The sequence below is a fragment of the Pseudoliparis swirei genome, chromosome 13, assembly GCF_029220125.1.
Source record: "Pseudoliparis swirei isolate HS2019 ecotype Mariana Trench chromosome 13, NWPU_hadal_v1, whole genome shotgun sequence".
In the NCBI taxonomy this organism is placed as follows: Eukaryota; Metazoa; Chordata; class Actinopteri; order Perciformes; family Liparidae; genus Pseudoliparis; species Pseudoliparis swirei.
The window spans coordinates 6,859,411-6,877,873 of record NC_079400.1 but is presented as its reverse complement, the minus strand read 5'-3'; the positions used below and the strand labels follow the sequence as shown (position 1 = coordinate 6,877,873).

At 44.8% G+C, this 18,463-nt stretch overlaps 1 protein-coding gene across 1 annotated transcript in view; it reads right to left on the bottom strand.

Moving 5' to 3' along the window:
- Nucleotides 1–1,433: 1,433 nt before the first annotated feature.
- dock1 (dedicator of cytokinesis 1) overlaps nucleotides 1,434–18,463 on the bottom strand; it is a 164,511-nt gene continuing 147,481 nt past the window's right edge. Inside the window, exons 44-52 of the mRNA XM_056429061.1 lie at nucleotides 17,444–17,530; nucleotides 15,656–15,832; nucleotides 14,344–14,427; nucleotides 8,975–9,112; nucleotides 7,443–7,585; nucleotides 6,950–7,148; nucleotides 4,542–4,722; nucleotides 3,406–3,554; nucleotides 1,434–2,719 (exon numbers count right to left, since the gene is read on the bottom strand). Of these exons, the coding sequence (XP_056285036.1) occupies nucleotides 2,624–2,719; nucleotides 3,406–3,554; nucleotides 4,542–4,722; nucleotides 6,950–7,148; nucleotides 7,443–7,585; nucleotides 8,975–9,112; nucleotides 14,344–14,427; nucleotides 15,656–15,832; nucleotides 17,444–17,530 (1,254 nt within the window). The 3' untranslated portion in view covers nucleotides 1,434–2,623. The remainder of the gene's footprint in view (nucleotides 2,720–3,405; nucleotides 3,555–4,541; nucleotides 4,723–6,949; nucleotides 7,149–7,442; nucleotides 7,586–8,974; nucleotides 9,113–14,343; nucleotides 14,428–15,655; nucleotides 15,833–17,443; nucleotides 17,531–18,463) is intronic.

The window sequence follows — 18,463 nt, the reverse complement described above, 5'->3', positions numbered from 1 at the left end:
GGGTGTGATTGTAAAACTTGCATTTTGTATTGAATATTATTTATGCCATTTCTTTCTGTGTTTGCAGAGCAATTCATCAGAGAGATGGCACACGGTCAAATGTGCATCGCATTGAGCAGCAGCATCAGAAGCTCAACCACCTTCCTTACTCAAGAGAGCTCCTTAGAAGATTGCTTCTGTGGAGCTTTATAGAAAGTAGTTACATTATTTGGTTTATTGATGAACAATTAAGAAACCGTGTGTCTTAATGAACAAACAAAGCCGTGAGACAATTTATAACCGAGCTACCGTATTCCAAGTGGTGCTTTCCCCAAATAAAACTACAAGGGGAATGATGTCATTCGGTGTAATTAGAACGAGAGAACTTTATAAACCCAAACTTTTTGGAAGGTTAAAAAACAACAACAGGCGAGTAAACTATTTTACTGTCTGTCAACATCTATTTCATCCAATAAGATCATGTTTTCACTCTGTTCATCTCGTCCATTGCTGTTGCAGCATTATGGGGTTTGTGACTTACCAACACATTAATGTTGCATCATGCACCTGACAAACTACGTTCTGACTTCATTCATCACAAGAAAAAACACATATAGAAGATTGACGCATTTGCAAAATATATATTTGAAATAGAGCTGAATACTTGGTATTTATATTATATTTCCACGCAAAATATTGCGATACTATGTTGTAGCGATTCTCCCCCCCCCCCACCACCCTTTTAAAATAAATCCATTTAGTTTTCTGAATATGGGAAGGAATCACAGGATTTCCTTACAATTATGTAAATTAGTTTTAGTTTAAAGAATCTAAAAAGCATTATGATTAAAGAGCATATCTCCCCAAAAAAACAAAAAAACATATGGTGTCCCTGTCAATATGATCTCTTTCACTGAACTTTATAAGAGTCAGTTATTCCACCGACACCCACAGTGATGCACATATTACTAAACTCATTAAAGTGTAACTCAATTTAACCCTCCTGTCGCCTTCGGGTCAATTTGACCCGATTCAATGTTTAACCCTCCTGTTACCTTTATATTTACTAACATATTTTACCCTTGGGGTCAATATGACCCCAGCTATTAAAATCTCCAGAAAATTATTAGAATTAATATTGTTTTCCAAGTTTAAGTGTGAGGTACTTTATGTTTGTTTGTTGACTACCGAAAGAACACCAACATTAAACATTGAATCGGATCAAATTGACCCGAAGGCGACAGGAGGGTTAAAGCTGCTGCACAAAAGATAATTTATACACACACTTAAAGGTTCAATCTCCAATCATTAAATTGGAGTCAAAATACATAAATCCCATCAAGCATAGAACACTGAGAACCAACGTGTCACTCTGTGCGTCTTGGAAGAGAGGAGCCGTGACACCCAATCTATAACGGTCAAATGACAAAATTAAACAAAACCATTAAAAAAAATTTAAATTATTATACCATTTTTAATAGAGAAAGTGAAGAATGACCGTCAGCAGTTTCTATAACAGACAAAAGAAAAGAAGGCAGAAGAAGGACAAAGCTGCTCCCTGCGATTTGAACTATATTCCAGATATGGGACACATTCCAGATTCACACTTCCAGCTTTGAGAAAGAGAACCGATCTCACGGCGAGCGGACACATTATGGAGATGAGATCGCGTTAGCCTAGATAGAAGCTATTCCGTGGCCCAACGCGTCCCGGTAGAGAAACCAGCGCCCGTGTTGATAATGATGCTGCTCGTGTGACGGCTGTCAATCACCAGGCGGAACGCTGCGCTGCCGAGTGTCGACGAGAGGAAGCGTGCACCGATAGCCGGTTGGTCTTGGGTTTACACAAAAACTGTACAGGAACACTCGCATCTATTTCCAGCATCTCTTGCTGTCAACAAAAATAACGAGGCAGACATATTTCTTTAAAAAATACATACATCTTGAGAGTTTATTCAGAAGTCATGTCAGTAGTGAATTAGGAATATTATTGAAAACCAAGGTTACAGCAATCTAGGACAAGGTCTGAACAACGCTAATGCAAAAGGAGTTAGTTGTACGTGCACTCCAACATGTAACAATAAAATCCATCACAGCTCTCTCGCACACCAACTCGGTGAAGTCAAAACCTACGAGCCCTTTTTTATTCTCATATAAATGCCACTTAATATAATGATACGTTAATACAAAATATGCATGATCAAATCACATAAAAAAAAAAAAATGAAATAAAATAAAATCATATGTACAAACCTCTGTACATAGTGGAGATATGAGTAAATGAGATTTCTTAATGAGCGATGTGCCCCCGTAGACTTGAGAGCGGGTCAGCGTTGGGGGGGGGGCGTATCTGAACACAACGTCCCGATAAAGACTCAGAGCGGCACAGACGGCATGAATGCATTCAGGGACTACTCCTGTACGCCTGCTGCAGACTGCATACACCTCAAACTGTACGCAAAACAAGATGGAAAGAAAGAATTAAAAATAAAGGGAAAGAAAAACAGGATAAGAAGGGGCGTGCTGCAGTGAGGTACAGGGAGCGAGGAATGTGTGGGTAAAAACAGACGCTTTTGGGTGGGAGCGGGAACCGTTTTGTTTTTGTTGCGTCGTCAATGTGTTGTTCGGGCCGTCGGCGTCTTTGTTCACTGCACTATTCCCGAATCGATGGAGGCCTGTTTCCTGGTGGTCTTGGGAGGAGGTGGCGGAGGGGTCTTGCTGGGCAGAGGAGGAGGAAGGTCCTGCAAACAGACAAACCAGTCATCATGAATTTAACAATTCATTCATATAAAAAAAAAAAGTCCAAGTTCAGATCAGGGAAAATAGACAAGAAAACAGGCCCGTCCTAGTTTAGAGACAAACAATGTATGTTTTTCATCCAGTCAAATGATTAGAATTAGAATATTTCCATGAGCATACCACGGGCTGTAATGAGGCTCTTCTCTCCACTTCCATGTGCTCACGCTCGTCTATAACAACAGTAATAATACATTTATACAGCGCTTTTCGAGACACTCGAAGACGCTTAGATGGAGGACCGTAAATAAAGAGCGTCCGTCACTCAGCCTCTGGACATCTGCTCTCCCTACACTCCGCTGTCTGCACGGCCCGCGGCACACACGGATAAATACGATTAGTTCACGCGGCGGCGAGGCGAGAGGACGGCCGGCGGAGACGAGCCGCTGATTAACAGCGGGAGAGCTCCTGATGGATGTGAGAGGAAAATAAATCATCTGATCAATCACTTCAAGCACCGGACAGGCTGAGGGTGTGCGGGGGGGGGGGGGGACACAAGTATAAATAACAGCGGCGTGGAAAAGGTGGAGGAGGTTGACCCGGATGTCAAGTGCGTGTCGCGGCCTCTTGCTTCATTAGAAGCGGCGGGCGTCATTACGGAGCTCGTCTCGTCGCTAATTACAACACCTACCCTTTGATGTGGCGGGGGAGGAGGCGTCGAGGGACTCGTCAGGTCTTGATTATCTAGCAGGTTGCCGTAATCAGCGTTGCTGCCTTTCACCGGCAGCGGGGGAGGGGTGTCCCCTTTGTCCGAGCAGCCCATGCCGTTCAGCTCCAGACCTGCAGGGGGGGGGGGGGGGGCTCGTCAGCTCAAGGTCATCGCCCAGCCACAGAGTCACGGGAACACTCCGGCTGGGACCCAACATAGATCATGTGGCTTCTTTTTTTTTCTGTGGAATTTCCTCATCATTTGGACTGATTGAGACTTTTAAAGAAACGAGAACGAATTTGAGAAAATCTAATTCACGCGATCCAAATTCCTGCTCTCACTAAAAGAGGAAGTTCACTGATTTATTACAACGACAGACTGTTTTCATGTTGAACTTGGGTTTTGTGAAAACATTATTTTCAATATCAAGTATTTATAAGCACAATATAAATATTGAATACATATTATAATATAATGATAAGGGTTTTAAGTCATGCGTCACCACCATTGTATCATGGAAAGAGTTTCTAACCTTAAAAGAGTTACGGGATTACCAGGCGTGGAGAATCAAACAAGAATACATGAGCTGCTTTGTTATTAGAGTTGCATGATGGGAAGAGAAGCGTCCACTGTGTTTGGAGCTTTACCCAGACTACCTGGCTCATTCCATCTTATCCCATACAATCAACTCACAGCGAACTCCCCTTTTACAGGAGCGCAGGACTCCATCACTGACAGTGTTACAAACTGCCGACGATACACAACTCCTGTGTCTTAAAGATGCTGGGAGGAAACTGATCGATCAAGTAATAAATTACATCACAGCATCACTGATCAGGTCAAATGTTTCATTTGAAGCCTCCAAAGCATCCAGTGAGAATTTGAAGTCTCACAATGGAAATTATATGAATTTTGAAGCTGCGATGAAGATCTTCAGAAGCGAGAACACACCGAGCCCCTTATGAGGGATCCTAGTGTTAGCAGCTGTGATGAGCATGAAACACGTGCGGCTAACATGTGTCACAGTGCCGTGATTTAAATCATTATGTGGCATGCAGTGTGTGTGTGTGTGTGTGTGTGTGTGACTGGGAGTGAGAATGAAGTAGGATTGCTCATACTGGAAACAGCGTGCAGGCTGAAGGAGAGTTTGCTCCTGGGTGTGATGGGCGGTGGTCCCAGCGAGGAGGAGGAGTTTGAGGAAGAGGAAGAAGGGGGTCCGGGGGACACGGAGAGGCGACGGTCTCCCCCGATCTGGTTGAGAACTTGACTCCTCGGTCTCTGAGGCCGCAGAGGACTGATCTGTGTGACCACGCACCAACACAAACAGGAAGTAGACACCGTCAGGGAACGAGGGCTCAGAGAAAAACAACCTGGGTTTCACAACAAGTCAACACAGAACAAACTGGGAACAAAATGTATTATCGAGCAAATGAGTCGAGTCCATGTTGAAATAGAACAGAAGATCAATAACATATTTTTTTTCAGGAGAAAATGACTTTCACACCTCCTGTGGGTTGTTGTGTGTGAACCCACGTGCGCATCGAGTCGACTACTCGTATTCCTGGAGGAGAAACCATTTGGAGAAATGTGCTCGTTGGCATGCAAGATCTTATTTGTGGTTACAAATCACAGTTTGCACACAAGAGCGCTTTCTCCCAGCTTTATTATGGCACGAATTTGAATATGAAAAGATGTGTCCTCGGGGCTCTTCCACACTGTGGGCTACAATAATAAAAACATCTTTTGTAATTGACCAAACTGAAATAGTCAGCCACAGGGGAGACGCCGGAAACATCCGCACGCTTCATTCAGGGACGTGATGCTTCTCCCTTCTCTTCGGAAAACTGAAAACGCAAAACTTTCTTGATTTGTGTGTTACAGATTTTAACTTGTACTAAAACTGTCGACCCCTAGGTGCTCTACCCTCGACCTCTAGGTGCTCTCCCCTCGACCACTAGGTGCTCTCCCCTCGACCTCTAGGTGCTCTCCCCTCGACCCCTAGGTGCTCTCCCCTCGACCTCTAGGTGCTCTCCCCTCGACCACTAGGTGCTCTCCCCTCGACCTCTAGGTGCTCTCCCCTCGACCCCTAGGTGCTCTCCCCTCGACCACTAGGTGCTCTCCCCTCGACCCCTAGGTGCTCTCCCCTCGACCTCTAGGTGCTCTACCCTCGACCCCTAGGTGCTCTACCCTCAACACCTAGGTGCTCTACCCTCAACCCCTAGGTGCTCTCCTCTCGACCCCTAGGTGCTCTACCCTCGACGCTCTACCCTCGACCCCTAGGTGCTCTACCCGAGGCAAGAGGCTCCTCTCACGAGGCAGGCGGCTCCACGACGGGAGGGGTTAGTGATATGTAGAGTGCAAAGAGAACACATGGGAGCCAGGTGATGTGGAGAGGAGAAGGTTGAAGATTTGAGAGAGGAGAAAATAAAGACCAACCCATAATACTTCAAAACACCGACTGAGGCCCGCTCTGTGGCACATTCATGCGTTTCTACTGCGGGATGTCCTGTGTGCCAGAGTTACACGAGAAGACAAGTCTCAGGATTGTTAAAAAGTATAAAAACACAAGTGTGTAGCCCATGAAGTGGTGGCTTCTACTTATTTATGTTGTGTACAGACAACAAGACCGCGGGGCTGTAGAGGAGCTCTTGGAGAGTCGGCCTTTGGCAGCATGAATGATCTCAAATATCACGTTAAACTGCCCATTAGATCTGGATTAATTCTTGTGTAGAAGAATGGTCGTGGCCAGATGGGGGCACTAAACCAACCGGTCCATTACATACGCGTGGTCAGGGGCCTTATGGTTCAGACTATGATGCTCGAGGTGTCCCTCGAGAGCCAGCTTTGGACGTGTCAACAACAGCGTGTCCGTTTTGAATTGGTTACATGTACACTTTGTTTTTCAAAATAAAATTCCAACGTAGGTTTACTTAGTTTTTAGGTTTACTTGCATCACATAACTACTTGGTATACAATACTGACATGCCTCTTACTCACTTATGTTATAATTCTGTACATATTTTGTTTTTTATTCTTATTTTTTATTTGTACTCCTATTTTTTTTACATTGAAGTGCACCTAGGGGACTGCTATTCAATTTCGTTGTTCTTTGAACGTGTTCTCTGTAACAATGACAATAAAGAAAGTCTAAGTCTAAGGTGAATATTGTTATTTGGGTTAGTTAAGTCAACATTGAGTTGGTCTGACACGGGACAATAACAGCGGCCTCCTGGGTGAAGGTCCTGTGTTTTTGTTGACCAAACAAACTTCCACTCCAGCGCACACTGCACATCCCGTGTCAGACGCTCGACCGTCTAACAGTGTCACAGAAAGGTTGAAGTTAGGTTGAAGTTCAGTGCCGGGTGCAGACGCTTAAGGGGGCCTTGTGGGTCAAAACCAAGAGGTTTATAGATATTTATAGGATAGAGAACAAGAGAGGAGGAGGAGAATACAAAAAGGACAAACAGGAGAGAGAGAGAGAGAGAGAGAGAGAGAGAGTAACACATTGGAGAGTTCCTTTCCGTACCGTCTCTGACAGGATGACGGCTTCGGCGTGCTGCAGAGGGATCTCGGTGGTCTTCATCTCTTTGTCAAAGATCTCCTGGTGCTTACTGTTCCTCTTCTCCTTCTTTTTCTCTTTGCGCTCCCTCTCGGACTCGTCGCGGTCCAGCTTGTCCTGAGACTTGTTGTGCAGCTTCTTTGGCAGGAGAGGCTCCAGGGCAAAACTGAAATAAAGGTCAAACAGGAATAACTGAAATAGTTACGAGCATAAATGTTAGTTTGGTCAGGATTTGTGTTAATTAATGAAAAAACTGCATAAGCAGATCCTCAGGAATCCTCTTAGGTTTGGAATTAATCTTTCTACAATGTTAAATATGGGGCCTGAGACTTATCGAGATAACAACAACAGGGATTATCATAAAACAGTAATCCAAAATATACTGCTCAAAGGGGATGACCAAAAGTCACGGAGGATGAGTGGCATTTTAAGGCCTGAAGAACCGTAAACTAGGCGTTACCCATCTGAGCCGGGCCTGGAGGGGGAGTTGTCAGAGGAGATGGAGGTGACGGAAGCCACCGACAGCGGCCTCTGGGAGGAGGGCATGGTGAAGGAGCGCACCATGGAGTGAGGACGAGAGCCCCTCCGCTCGTCTGCTGCGGGCTGACGCCGCAGAGGAACAGAAAAACAGAAAAGAATTCAGCTTAAAAGTTGCAGACTGCTTTGAAGTCACCTGTGCAGTTATGTTTTTGCCTGAGATATAGGGAGGGGGAGGGGACCGGAAGGGTGAAGGTCGTTCCCAATCATAATCCTAGAGCAGCAACACAATCACACATTATTTCATAGGAAAGGAAAAATGGAACTCCGGTGCTGCTATTCACTCTGTACAAAAACAAAAAAAACCTGCTGGAAGAAAAACTGAACTTTGACAATGAACACATCTGTATTTAAAAGAGTCTGTTTGAGTGGAGAAAGGGCCCGTCACTCATCTGGAAGGATAACTTTATCATCGCGCCCTAAAGATGGAGACAAGCTGACTCCAGCTCAAAGTAAGTACCACATTCATGTTCTCAGTTCATTTGGAGGACTTACTGTACAGGGATGTATTAGTATCTGTGTGTGTAAATCACGAGTCTGGTCTTGACGTCAGCTCTTTGAAAAAGCATCTTATGCTGTTGATTTGATTTTTTTCTTTATGTTGATTATGTGGCGACCTACGCCGAGCGGCTCCATCGCTTTGGTGGTTGTATTGTTTTAATTTGCAGCACCCACACCCTCCTGGAATGTGTCAGAATAAACTGTAATGATCTTTAGTAGTTATTGTATCTATTTTTTCGTATCTTAATGATTAAACTTTTATAAATATGTAAAAAAACGATTCCGAATGTCGTTTCCCTGTAACGTTGAAGCAAAGCAAACCAAGCCTTTAAATCTCCTCGTGAAAAATATTTGGAGTGATGTTTTTCTGCGGCTGGTGTTTCCAACCGTATCAAATATAAAATATTTAAAATGTTCAGAGAACAAACAGGGCTTCCACGCCCCCTTCAGCATCACATCCAAGGACTTTTCTGGCCCAATTCTCTGAAATTCACAGACCCAACACAGCATAGTTTGAGACATGGATCAAGGTTAATTAGTGTTACACCACTGAGAAGGTGTCACATGAGGACGAGCAGGCCTTCCAGAAGCTCACAGGCAACAATTAAGCAGAGAGAGACACTCGAAGGTGTGAACGCTTCTCAACTGGGCTGCGTTAGTGACGGCAGACCACGTGGGCCCGCTGGAACCGGGAACAAAGCAAGCGCATCTATCTTGCATCTGAAAAAGAAAATGACATGTGGAAACAACGAGCAGAGCAGGAGGAAGAGAATCCCACATAAAGGATGTCTGTATAACAAATTCATTAATTTCCTCGAAATCCTCGGCCATACGCACCAGAAGAAAGAAAAGCAACAGCTTCAGATTCCATTAGTTCCGGCTAGAAAGGAGCACACGAGCTACAAAGCACTCGTCGTGGAGCAGAAAGCTCCGTCAACAAGCAAAAGCTCTTACCAGCGTTTTGACCCCGTACTGCTTCTCCACCTTCTCCCGCAGTTGCTTGAAGCAGGCCTCCAAGCGGTCGTGGAAAGGCCTCAGCGCCTCCGTGACCTTCTCTCCGTGGATGCGAACACCTTCGGAGAGGTGTGGGATCTGCCGAGGAGAAACGTTCACGTGAGACACATTCATCCCGAACAAAACCCCGGAGAGCGGAGCGGTTAGCGACACGCTGGTTCCTCTTTTATCGGAGGAAAAACATTCCCGTCACGCCACGTGCATCCAATTTAAGTCACGCGACCTTCGGCCCCTTTGGCTGTGCATACTCGGCACGGGACGTGCATCAGAGGAAGTATCACGACAACCTCTTCCAGGTGGAAGCAAAAGGCTGTTGCCATGACACTCCCTCACTCTGCCTCCCACCTCATCGTAACACGGGTGTATTAAACAAGGAGATGAGAAAGAATTAACAGACTTATATGTGTAAAGGAAATAAGTGCATGTGATGGATGTTTCCCTCCGAACCTCTGGCGCAAATAAAGAAACAAATCGCCCATTTCCAGCACATTTCCTCTCACATGATTGTACGAGGCGAGTGCTGAATAGCAAATTCTAAAACACATACTAGAAGCATCTCAGGTAGAAGGAGAGAGAGAGAGAGAGGGGGAAATAGAGAGTGCCAGAGCGAGGGAGAGACTAAAACCGCTGAAAACTAGTAATTAGGAAACCCCAGTTCCAGAGTCAGTGTCAGCAAGCGCTGCTGACTAAATCTGGCAAGAGGAGGAAGCGTCATCCCTTGGGAAGCGAGGGTTTGAGGGATTTCTTTTCCTCGCACTTCTGGTGAGAACACAGGTTACATTTATATTTTATAGAACCTGGTATTATAGTACTACTTGGCTATGGTGAGGCAGAGGAGGATTGCACAATAACACGCCAGAAACCAGCAAAGATGTTACAATCAGCTGTGGTGAGAGCAGATTTTTTTTTTTCTCCCATGGCAACCGTGAAAAATATTCCCTGGCTGTCGCCCTGCCGTAAGTGAGAAATACAGTTCGAGGTGAAAGGGAAAGCAGCTTTTATGCTTATAAATAAGTAATAGGAAAAAAAGGAGAAAAACAAGCCACATTAGAGGGGGATTTAATTCAAACGTTTATATTAATTGGTCGTCGTCAGAGTGCTGTATTTTGCACATAACTGCAGAGTGCGTCTCAGAGTGCATCTCAGAGGACAGTCGCTTTTACTGCTCACGAATCCACCTAAGCCTTGAGCGAATAGAACACATCATCTGCTCAGGACTACCAAGTGTGTGAAGTATCTGGAATAGGTGTTCCCGTAAGGAGAGTGTGTGTGCTGACCTGGGACTCCCCAGAGACCGCTCGCCTTTCTTCACAGCAAGCGGCCCCTTCACAGCAGGCCTCAAGGCCGGTACCGACTTCAGTTTCGTGATGCAACCTTTTGTCAGAATCTCAAACGATGCATGTTTTATTTACATGCGTTTCAACACATGCTGCACTTATATAAACGGAGAAAAATAGTGACGTATGCAGGAAAACACATCTATCATGTTCGCTCGGAGTTAGCTCAATGATGATAGGAGGTGCACATATTGAGCAGATTGCCTTAAAAAGAAGTACGAACATAAATAAGTTAAAAATCCAGGATACTTCACTCTAGAATGTCTCTGTGCTCTGCTCCACACAACGAAAGCTCTGGCACAGAAAGATCAGTGAGAGAAGGCTACAGACGCCCCGCGAGGATTTACCCTCTTATTGAGCACCTCCATGATCACCGGCATGACCTCTAGGAGAGAGGAAAGGAAAGGAGGAGGCTGAGAGAGAGAGAGGTAAAGGTGAAAGCAAAGAGAGGCAGAGGAGTCAGATGTTGTGAGATGAAATGGGGAGAAGAAAAAAAACAGCGAGAGTGAAAGCTGAGGCAAGATTCCCGTCTCTCAGGATACCCACATCTTTTTATAGACCTTAGGATGATTGAGTGCGACTGAGTGGCGGCATGGCAACATCATTCTGCTTGGTGGCTGCACAGAGATAAGCTCAATGTGGAAGACACGTAGGCTCAAGGTGGCAAACACAGAGATATACACATTCAGAAGTTTAATTACATATTTCAACTTTTCTTCTTTTTTTGCCCTTTCTGCTCTAGCATTCTAACAGATACAGCAGGCTTATGATTTGGGATCAATCAGTAAGCGACATTACCTCCTGTAAGGCTAATGTCAATGTCAGATCATAAGGCACTGGAGACCCGGGGCTGCATTTATAAAAAAACAGCATATACATTCAACTTGAAAGGTTGCAAAGAGTTCTTTTGATAGAAAAAGGACAAAGAGGGAGTGCCTACACACATTTTTGTGAAATGCACGCTGGCAAAATGCGGTCAGAGATTTGGTTTGGTCTCAACACCAGTTAGTCATAGCTTAAAAAGCTAGACTACTTCTAAAAATCTTTAAAACCAAAAAAATACGTAGCAGCTAGTAACTGTGAGTTTGTTTTAGAGTCTCTGTTCCCCCTAGTGGTCAACATAAGTAACTGCAGCTTTAAATGTGGCGTAAATAATTGGGATATCGCAAACCCATGAGGGTGTATTCTAAATAGGGAGCAAACTAGGAACCATGTAGAATAAAGCAAGAGATACAAGGAGGCTACTCTGCAATATGTAACAAAAAAATGATATTTTTCTCTCCTTATAAATATTCTGTTTATATTGATAATATCCAGGTGAAATTTGCCTCCACGGGTCTGCGATTCCATGTATTGATCAGTCAGATAGCCGTAACCACTTAAAATAGAATGGATCGGGCTGCAGTGAGAAGTTGAAAACGCTAATTTAGACATCTGTAGAGAGAGTTGGCTAATTATAACCAGAAACACCACAGAAAACAACAAATACTTTGTATTTGCCAGGGAGATTTTTACAATACCTAATTTCCTGATTTCCAGTTGCTCATTTCCTCCCTAATTACCAGACGAAGACAATGGATGCTGCAGAATAACAGTGTGCACACGGTCTCATTTTGAACCGTTTAGTTGGTTCATTGGACCTCATTTGTCTCATTTAGAAAGATTCGAGATGAACAAGAACGCTGGCGAGGAGACGGTCGATACCATTTCAAATCAACCACTCTGCCGTGGTCATCTCTTCAAAGGTCTCCTTGTGTGCATGTCTGGCCTACGTATATATATATTCAGCTTCCTCCAGGACACGCCTCTGTGATGGGCACAGCAAACAACAATCCAGGGTTTTTTCTGCTACTGGAAGATGGATACCAGCGTCGATTACAACACATGGTGAGCTGGGTGTGAAGGACATATTTAACTGGGCACAGCCGCCAGTACACTCTCATACTGGAACAACTGGGACGTACAACAGAGCTCCTGCTCATTAGCCCTGTGGCTTCTGTTCGGAGGATCATTTCTACATTGCAGGGAGATTTTGAACACTATTCTCGTCTCGTTGAAATCTCAAATGATGCACGAGTGGTTTTGTCTCTTTCTGGAACCAACAGCATTGAACCGAACCGACATGATGGTTCAGTGCCTTTGCTTCGTGACGGATGTAAACATACCTGATAGGTCTTGAAAGGTAAGATCTGGTTGTGTTCTCCAACCGTGTCAAACATAATATACTCGTGTTATTCACTTCTTTCCAGGAGTAATGAAGGAGCAGCACATTTATTTCTAGGCTAACCTCACCTGCTTTCCCATCTTCTACTTCAGTCAGCGATGTCCCACAATTACAGATGCTTACACAATAATCAATATTTAAATAATGAATATGGAAAAAGTAGACAAACCACTAATATGGAAATAGTTCTCATAAAACGACAACAACAAAAACAGCATGACAACAGTCTAAGGAAAAATAAATATGCGCGCAGCATCACAAACGGCATCAAATGAGAAGTCAATATATTGCTGTGTGAATCATCGTGTCTTATGAAACAAAAGGTTTCACAAACACACAAAAACAAAGCTCCGTTAGAGATGCGGAGCACAAAGTTGACCTATTTTACAACAACAGAGGGGAACAGCTTGAAAATTCAAATAGTTCCTTTTTCCTTGCAACTCGCTGACAGAGAAACTTCTGGTGTCTGTGCTCATTTCCTGGGCGAGGCATGAGGCTGCAAACCTCGACGTACCGATTATTAAAGTGACCCTTAGTTCAGAGAAAAAAAGTGTGAAGAACACAACAAAAAGCACAACAAGAGAGAAAACCTGGAGGACAGCTTCCTAGCATCCCAAAGGGAGGAAGTCTTGGTTATTCCACTAAAAAGCAGGAGTTTATTAATCAAAGATGAGCCACACATTTGCGTTGTCATGGTAAGCTGTGGAACAGCACGCTCCGTGATGTATCTCAACAATAAGTGCGTCCGCTGCGTGTGCACTTCCTGCAGGCTCGGTGAGGCTGCAGAGCTCACAAGAAACACACCGATGCTGATCTCGCTCCCCCTCCCCCTCCCTCTCTCTCTCTCTCTCCCTCTAAGCCTCCATCTCTCTCTCTCTCCTCACACTGTGAAGCATCCTCCCTAACTTCAGAAGGTTTGCTTTAGCACTCTCGGCCTCACCGTCATCTCCGATTAACTCTTTAACACACTTCCCCCCCGCTCACTTCAGCTACTGCCATGGGACACTCCTGTCGGTGCACTCACTAGTCCTTCAAACGATATTACATGTCCAGCTATAACCTCTCAGACTTTTGCCGCGGCAGCAGTGCTTTAGTAAGGGGACAACATGTCAGGTATAAATGTCATAATATACACAACAGAACAAAAGTATCCGTCAGCATTCAAACTCTCCACTGCTCGGTGTCTACGGGGGCCCTGGGTGGGGTGGCCTATGACTGACATATTTCTGGTGCCGATTCTATTAATAAATAACTCGACATGGCCACAGCCGAGCTGGCGGGGGGCGTTATCGGCTCTAACAGACAGTCGCAGGGCGCACGCACGGCTACGTGAATAAGGCTCAGTTAGACTTGACGTGGAAAATAGTTGTTTCGAATGTTGCACTTTTATTAACTTTCACCACAGTAAGTTGTGACTAAGGCCAATATGTCTTCAGCATCTAAACAGCCAAGTGAATAGCCCAAAGCTCATCCGTACAAAGTGGCTTTTTCATGCATCTCCATACCGTCCAATCATTTTCTTTGCCTGGAGGCTATTTGCCTTCCTCTGCTTCTGACATGAGTCATGGAAAAAAGAAATACCATGTAATGAGGAAACGTCCTCTTTTAAAGTAAACAAGATCGTCATTCGAGATGAGAAGACCACGACACTTTAACATCTTTGGCGAGACAGACTGATTCTTGGTGCTTTCCCATGATGCCGTGCGCTAAACATAGACACAGATCAGCATAATGCCGTTGAAGCTCACCTGCCAGGCGATGAAGTCCTTTAGTTTCTCGATCTTCTCCAGGTCCTCTGGGTGTTCCTGGATGTACTTATCATTGAAGAAGGCCTGGGGAAGAGGGAGAGGGGTTACTGGAGTAAGTCCATTTATATGAAGGGAGAAAAAGGAGGCGTGCATCGGGTAAGACTGAAGGAAGAATCTGAAATGTGGTGCGCTTTGTAATATAAAGAAAATGAGAAACTTTGGAGAGAAATACACACAAGTCAAAGGGGACAACATTGGGAGGGACTGTGAAGATGAGAACAATTCTGTCGAGACATCAGTCTCTTCTCCATCACCTGTACCATTTCCCTGAGATGAAGGAGCGACCTGAGGGCGACGAATCCACATCGTTCCTCCTCTGACTCATACTGCACCGCTTCGCAAGATGACGAATCTATTCCAGGTTGTCATATAAACTGGGAACCAACAGGCTATCCCTTTTTTTTCTTCTTATCATTAAAAAAACACTTTTCCCTTCCAAGCGAGTCGCTATTGTGCTCTGGTGAATAAAGGGCGCGGCTCTCAAACCGGAGAGAACACTAGAAATGTGATGAAAAAAACAGGATGCATGAATGATTTGAGTTTTTCATGAGGGAAAAAAAAAGGCCCCGGTCACATCGAACAAAAACTGATTCATGATGCCAACAAAATATGGGAGTAGTCACAAGCGTGATGATACAAAAATATTGAGGCTGGTGGAATGAGAGCGCCGAGGACCTGAAATATGCACAGGATCTTATTTCAGAACATGACATCAAACCTGGGGGAAGACATTGGTTCATTTGAATTAGCTCTGAATATAGCTTGATACATTAGAAATATACCAACATCATACCAAATGAAGCTGGAGCAGCAGCCGGTTAGCTTAGCTGAGCATAATGAGTGGAACCAGGAAGAAACCAGCTAGATGGGCTCCCATCAGGACCTCCAAGCTCACTAATTATCACAGTGTAAAAATGCAGTTGTGTGTGACGAGGTTTATGTGCTGCACTACCTGAAGTCCCTGACTGCATGGCAACCTCACTGTGACAACAAGACTCCAGGAAGTTGCATCATGAGCTTTGGCGGTGCAGAGAGGCACATTTTGTGACTATTTTGTCTCCGGTCTGTATGCGAAGCTAACGTTTCCTGGCTCTTTATTCATATTCAGTGGACAGACACAAGAGTTTCAATAATCTTCCCAGTTTAAAAAAACGTTTTTACTTTCCCAAAATGTCCAACTGTCACCTGAACGTACTCGGGCTGAGGCAATATCGGAATGGAACACATGCAGAACTATTGCCACGTTGACTACCTTCTCATAGTTGGTGAAACCTCCCATAACAGCCGGGTCCACAATCCCATTCAGCAGCATGGAGAGGGGGCTGATGGGAAGGTTGGGATCGTTGAGATGCCTCTGCACCATGCTGCTGATCTTCTCATTGGTCAGCTGCATCGTTTCCATGGCGATCTCCAAAGGACTGATCTCCTCCTGTGCAGCACCGTACGGGAAGGTGTCGTTAGATATTCAGTTCATATGCACGCGTACATCACGGCCGTCTCTGGAACCCCAACAATGGGGCGGAAACATTTTGTGTTGCCTGACGAGGGTAAGGTTGCTAGAGGAAGGGCCGCAAAACCCTTAACTACGCACATAAATCATGAAGGATAGAGGAGCAATGAATCATTATCCACTGCGCCCATACATGAACCTACAACTGTCAAACAAAGATGGATAGCACTCTGGTGTGGGGGGATTTCAGTTCCCATGTCAACAAAACCTGATTGGCTGTTCTGAGAAAAGACAAATAAAATGCCTGGATTAATTCCGCCACTGGGGAAAAAAAAAATCCACCAAATCCAATATGTAAAGAAAAAAAAACACCTACTTGCAGCCTCCTTGCAAGTAAAACTTTAGGGGAAAACACGAGTAGGTTGTTGTATAAATGTCAGAATTAGATCCCAGCACAAAAGAATAAAGACGTCGTGCCGAGGAGACGCATCTCCAATCTGTGCAGTGATGTCACAGCCAGCTTGATAAAAAGCATCGTCAGATGGAAGGCTTGAGCTTGGTGAATCTCAGCCCAGTCATCAAGCTTTAAATAGAGAGCGTGACCTCGGGGAGCTGGCCTCTCCCTGGCTCATCTGGAGGGCAAGCTGCTCCTGACGGGATGTTTCAACCAGCCTGGAGGAGGAGGCCTCTGCTTTGAATTAATGTGCCAACACTTCACTACACAGACTCAGGAGTTAGGCAGCGATCGAACCTTAGTGAAGGAATGATGGTGCTTAGGATGTGGCGGCCCAAAGGACCAGCGGGGTGAGCGCAATGTCCGAGCTGCCGGGTGTGTGGGGGCGTCAGGTGACATCTAGAAATGCTGAGTGAGAAGACTGCAGGTACTTTAGCGCCTTGGCTCAGGAGAACTTCTGAAGATTGCTTCGCCAAGCACAGATATGACAGTGATGAGTCAAAGCAACCAATAAAGAATAATTGATTGCATAATACTCAGCCGGGCTAATTACTAAGTAGCACATTTGTTTTTGGACAAACTAATGACGCATTAAAAGGATGAGGAGGGTGTTTTGGCTCGAGGCGGTTACAGTAACCTGCTCTTATGCTCCAACTTCTATCTGCTGCACTCCAGACATCACCCCCAGCCCAAAACGGGGACACCAGGCCAGCCTCTTAATGAGTCAAAACCACAGAGCTAAAAATAATGATATTTTAATGCATTTTCAGCCGGACGGAGGGGAAATGTGCCACAATAAATACTTGGAAGTCATTTGCTGCAGCTGTGAGACCATCCTCTCTTCAACAGGTTTCCAATACAGCAATCTAGGTATTTCCATTACAGGAAAATCAACAGTGAGAGAGATCCGAAATGTCCTCTCTTTGCATTTGTGCTGTGACGCTATGGTCATTGGAGGCAGCCTTTAAGGAATGCATGGGAGATCAATGGAGGCTAGAGAGAGAACGTGCCCCGCCGTTAGTCCGGGGCTGCCTATACAGATTAAGTGGACGAATCGCATCGATTGCCTCTGAGCAAGGCTGCGGAGCCTCGTCTCATTAGGACACCTGCCTGGCACACGGGCCCTTCGTACTCACCATGGAGACCGACTTGACTTCAAACCAGCGCAGGATGCCAGGAAGTTTGTATGCCGTCGTGTACGTGGTCCTCTCAATCCACATATTCTATGGACAGAACGACAAAGACACACAATCAAATCACAGCGCAGGAATCGGCTGATATGACGCGGCGGGTTTTGAGCCAAACGGCATTGAAACAAGCGTTTAGACCGTTGAATGAATGGGAGTATAAGGTGGTGTGAAGGCTGTGCAATTGAAAGCCATTGTAGGGAGAGGTGGTCCTATGGAGGTGTGCACTGCACTGGGAGCTCAAATAATGTCTGTACATCTTATAAAGATCCATCACCAACTGTCAGGCCCGAGAGGGTCCCATCAGTCAGAGAGGAGTTAAATACCTCCTCCCACTGATGAAGTGATGCAGTGAACACACAGAGAGGACGGTGTTAATGGGATTAATTTGTCATCTGCCACCTGGATATTACAGGTGCACAATACAGAATTCCTAAAATATTCCAAACATCAGGAATCGACAGTAATAGGGAAACATATTTGGATCACTATCCACAATCTTATTTCGTCTGGGTCTCCTTGTGGACTGCTCTGATATTGATTTGCTGGAAACGATACAAAAGATTTGCTAAACCCTCAAACACAAAACTCAAACGATGATCTAGCAGCATCCTGCAAGAAAGATCAAAACATCAGTCATGCTATGAAAACAAAGACAAAACTGAGGAACCTCTTTCAGGTTCACAAACTATTTGATCAGAATTAGAGATCATCACTCGGCCTACTCGCCCTCCTGAGTAAAGAAGTGCAATGGTTTGCCCTGTTAGTGGCGCTGAGGCACTGGTTTCTAGCCACATACAGGACTGTCTCAGAAAATTAGAATATTGTGATGAAGTTCTTTATTTTCTGTAATGCAATTAAAAAAACAAAAATGTCATGCATTCTGGATTCATTACAAATCAACTGAAATATTGCAAGCCTTTTATTCTGATTTATTGCTGATTATGGCTTACAGCTTAAGAAAACTCA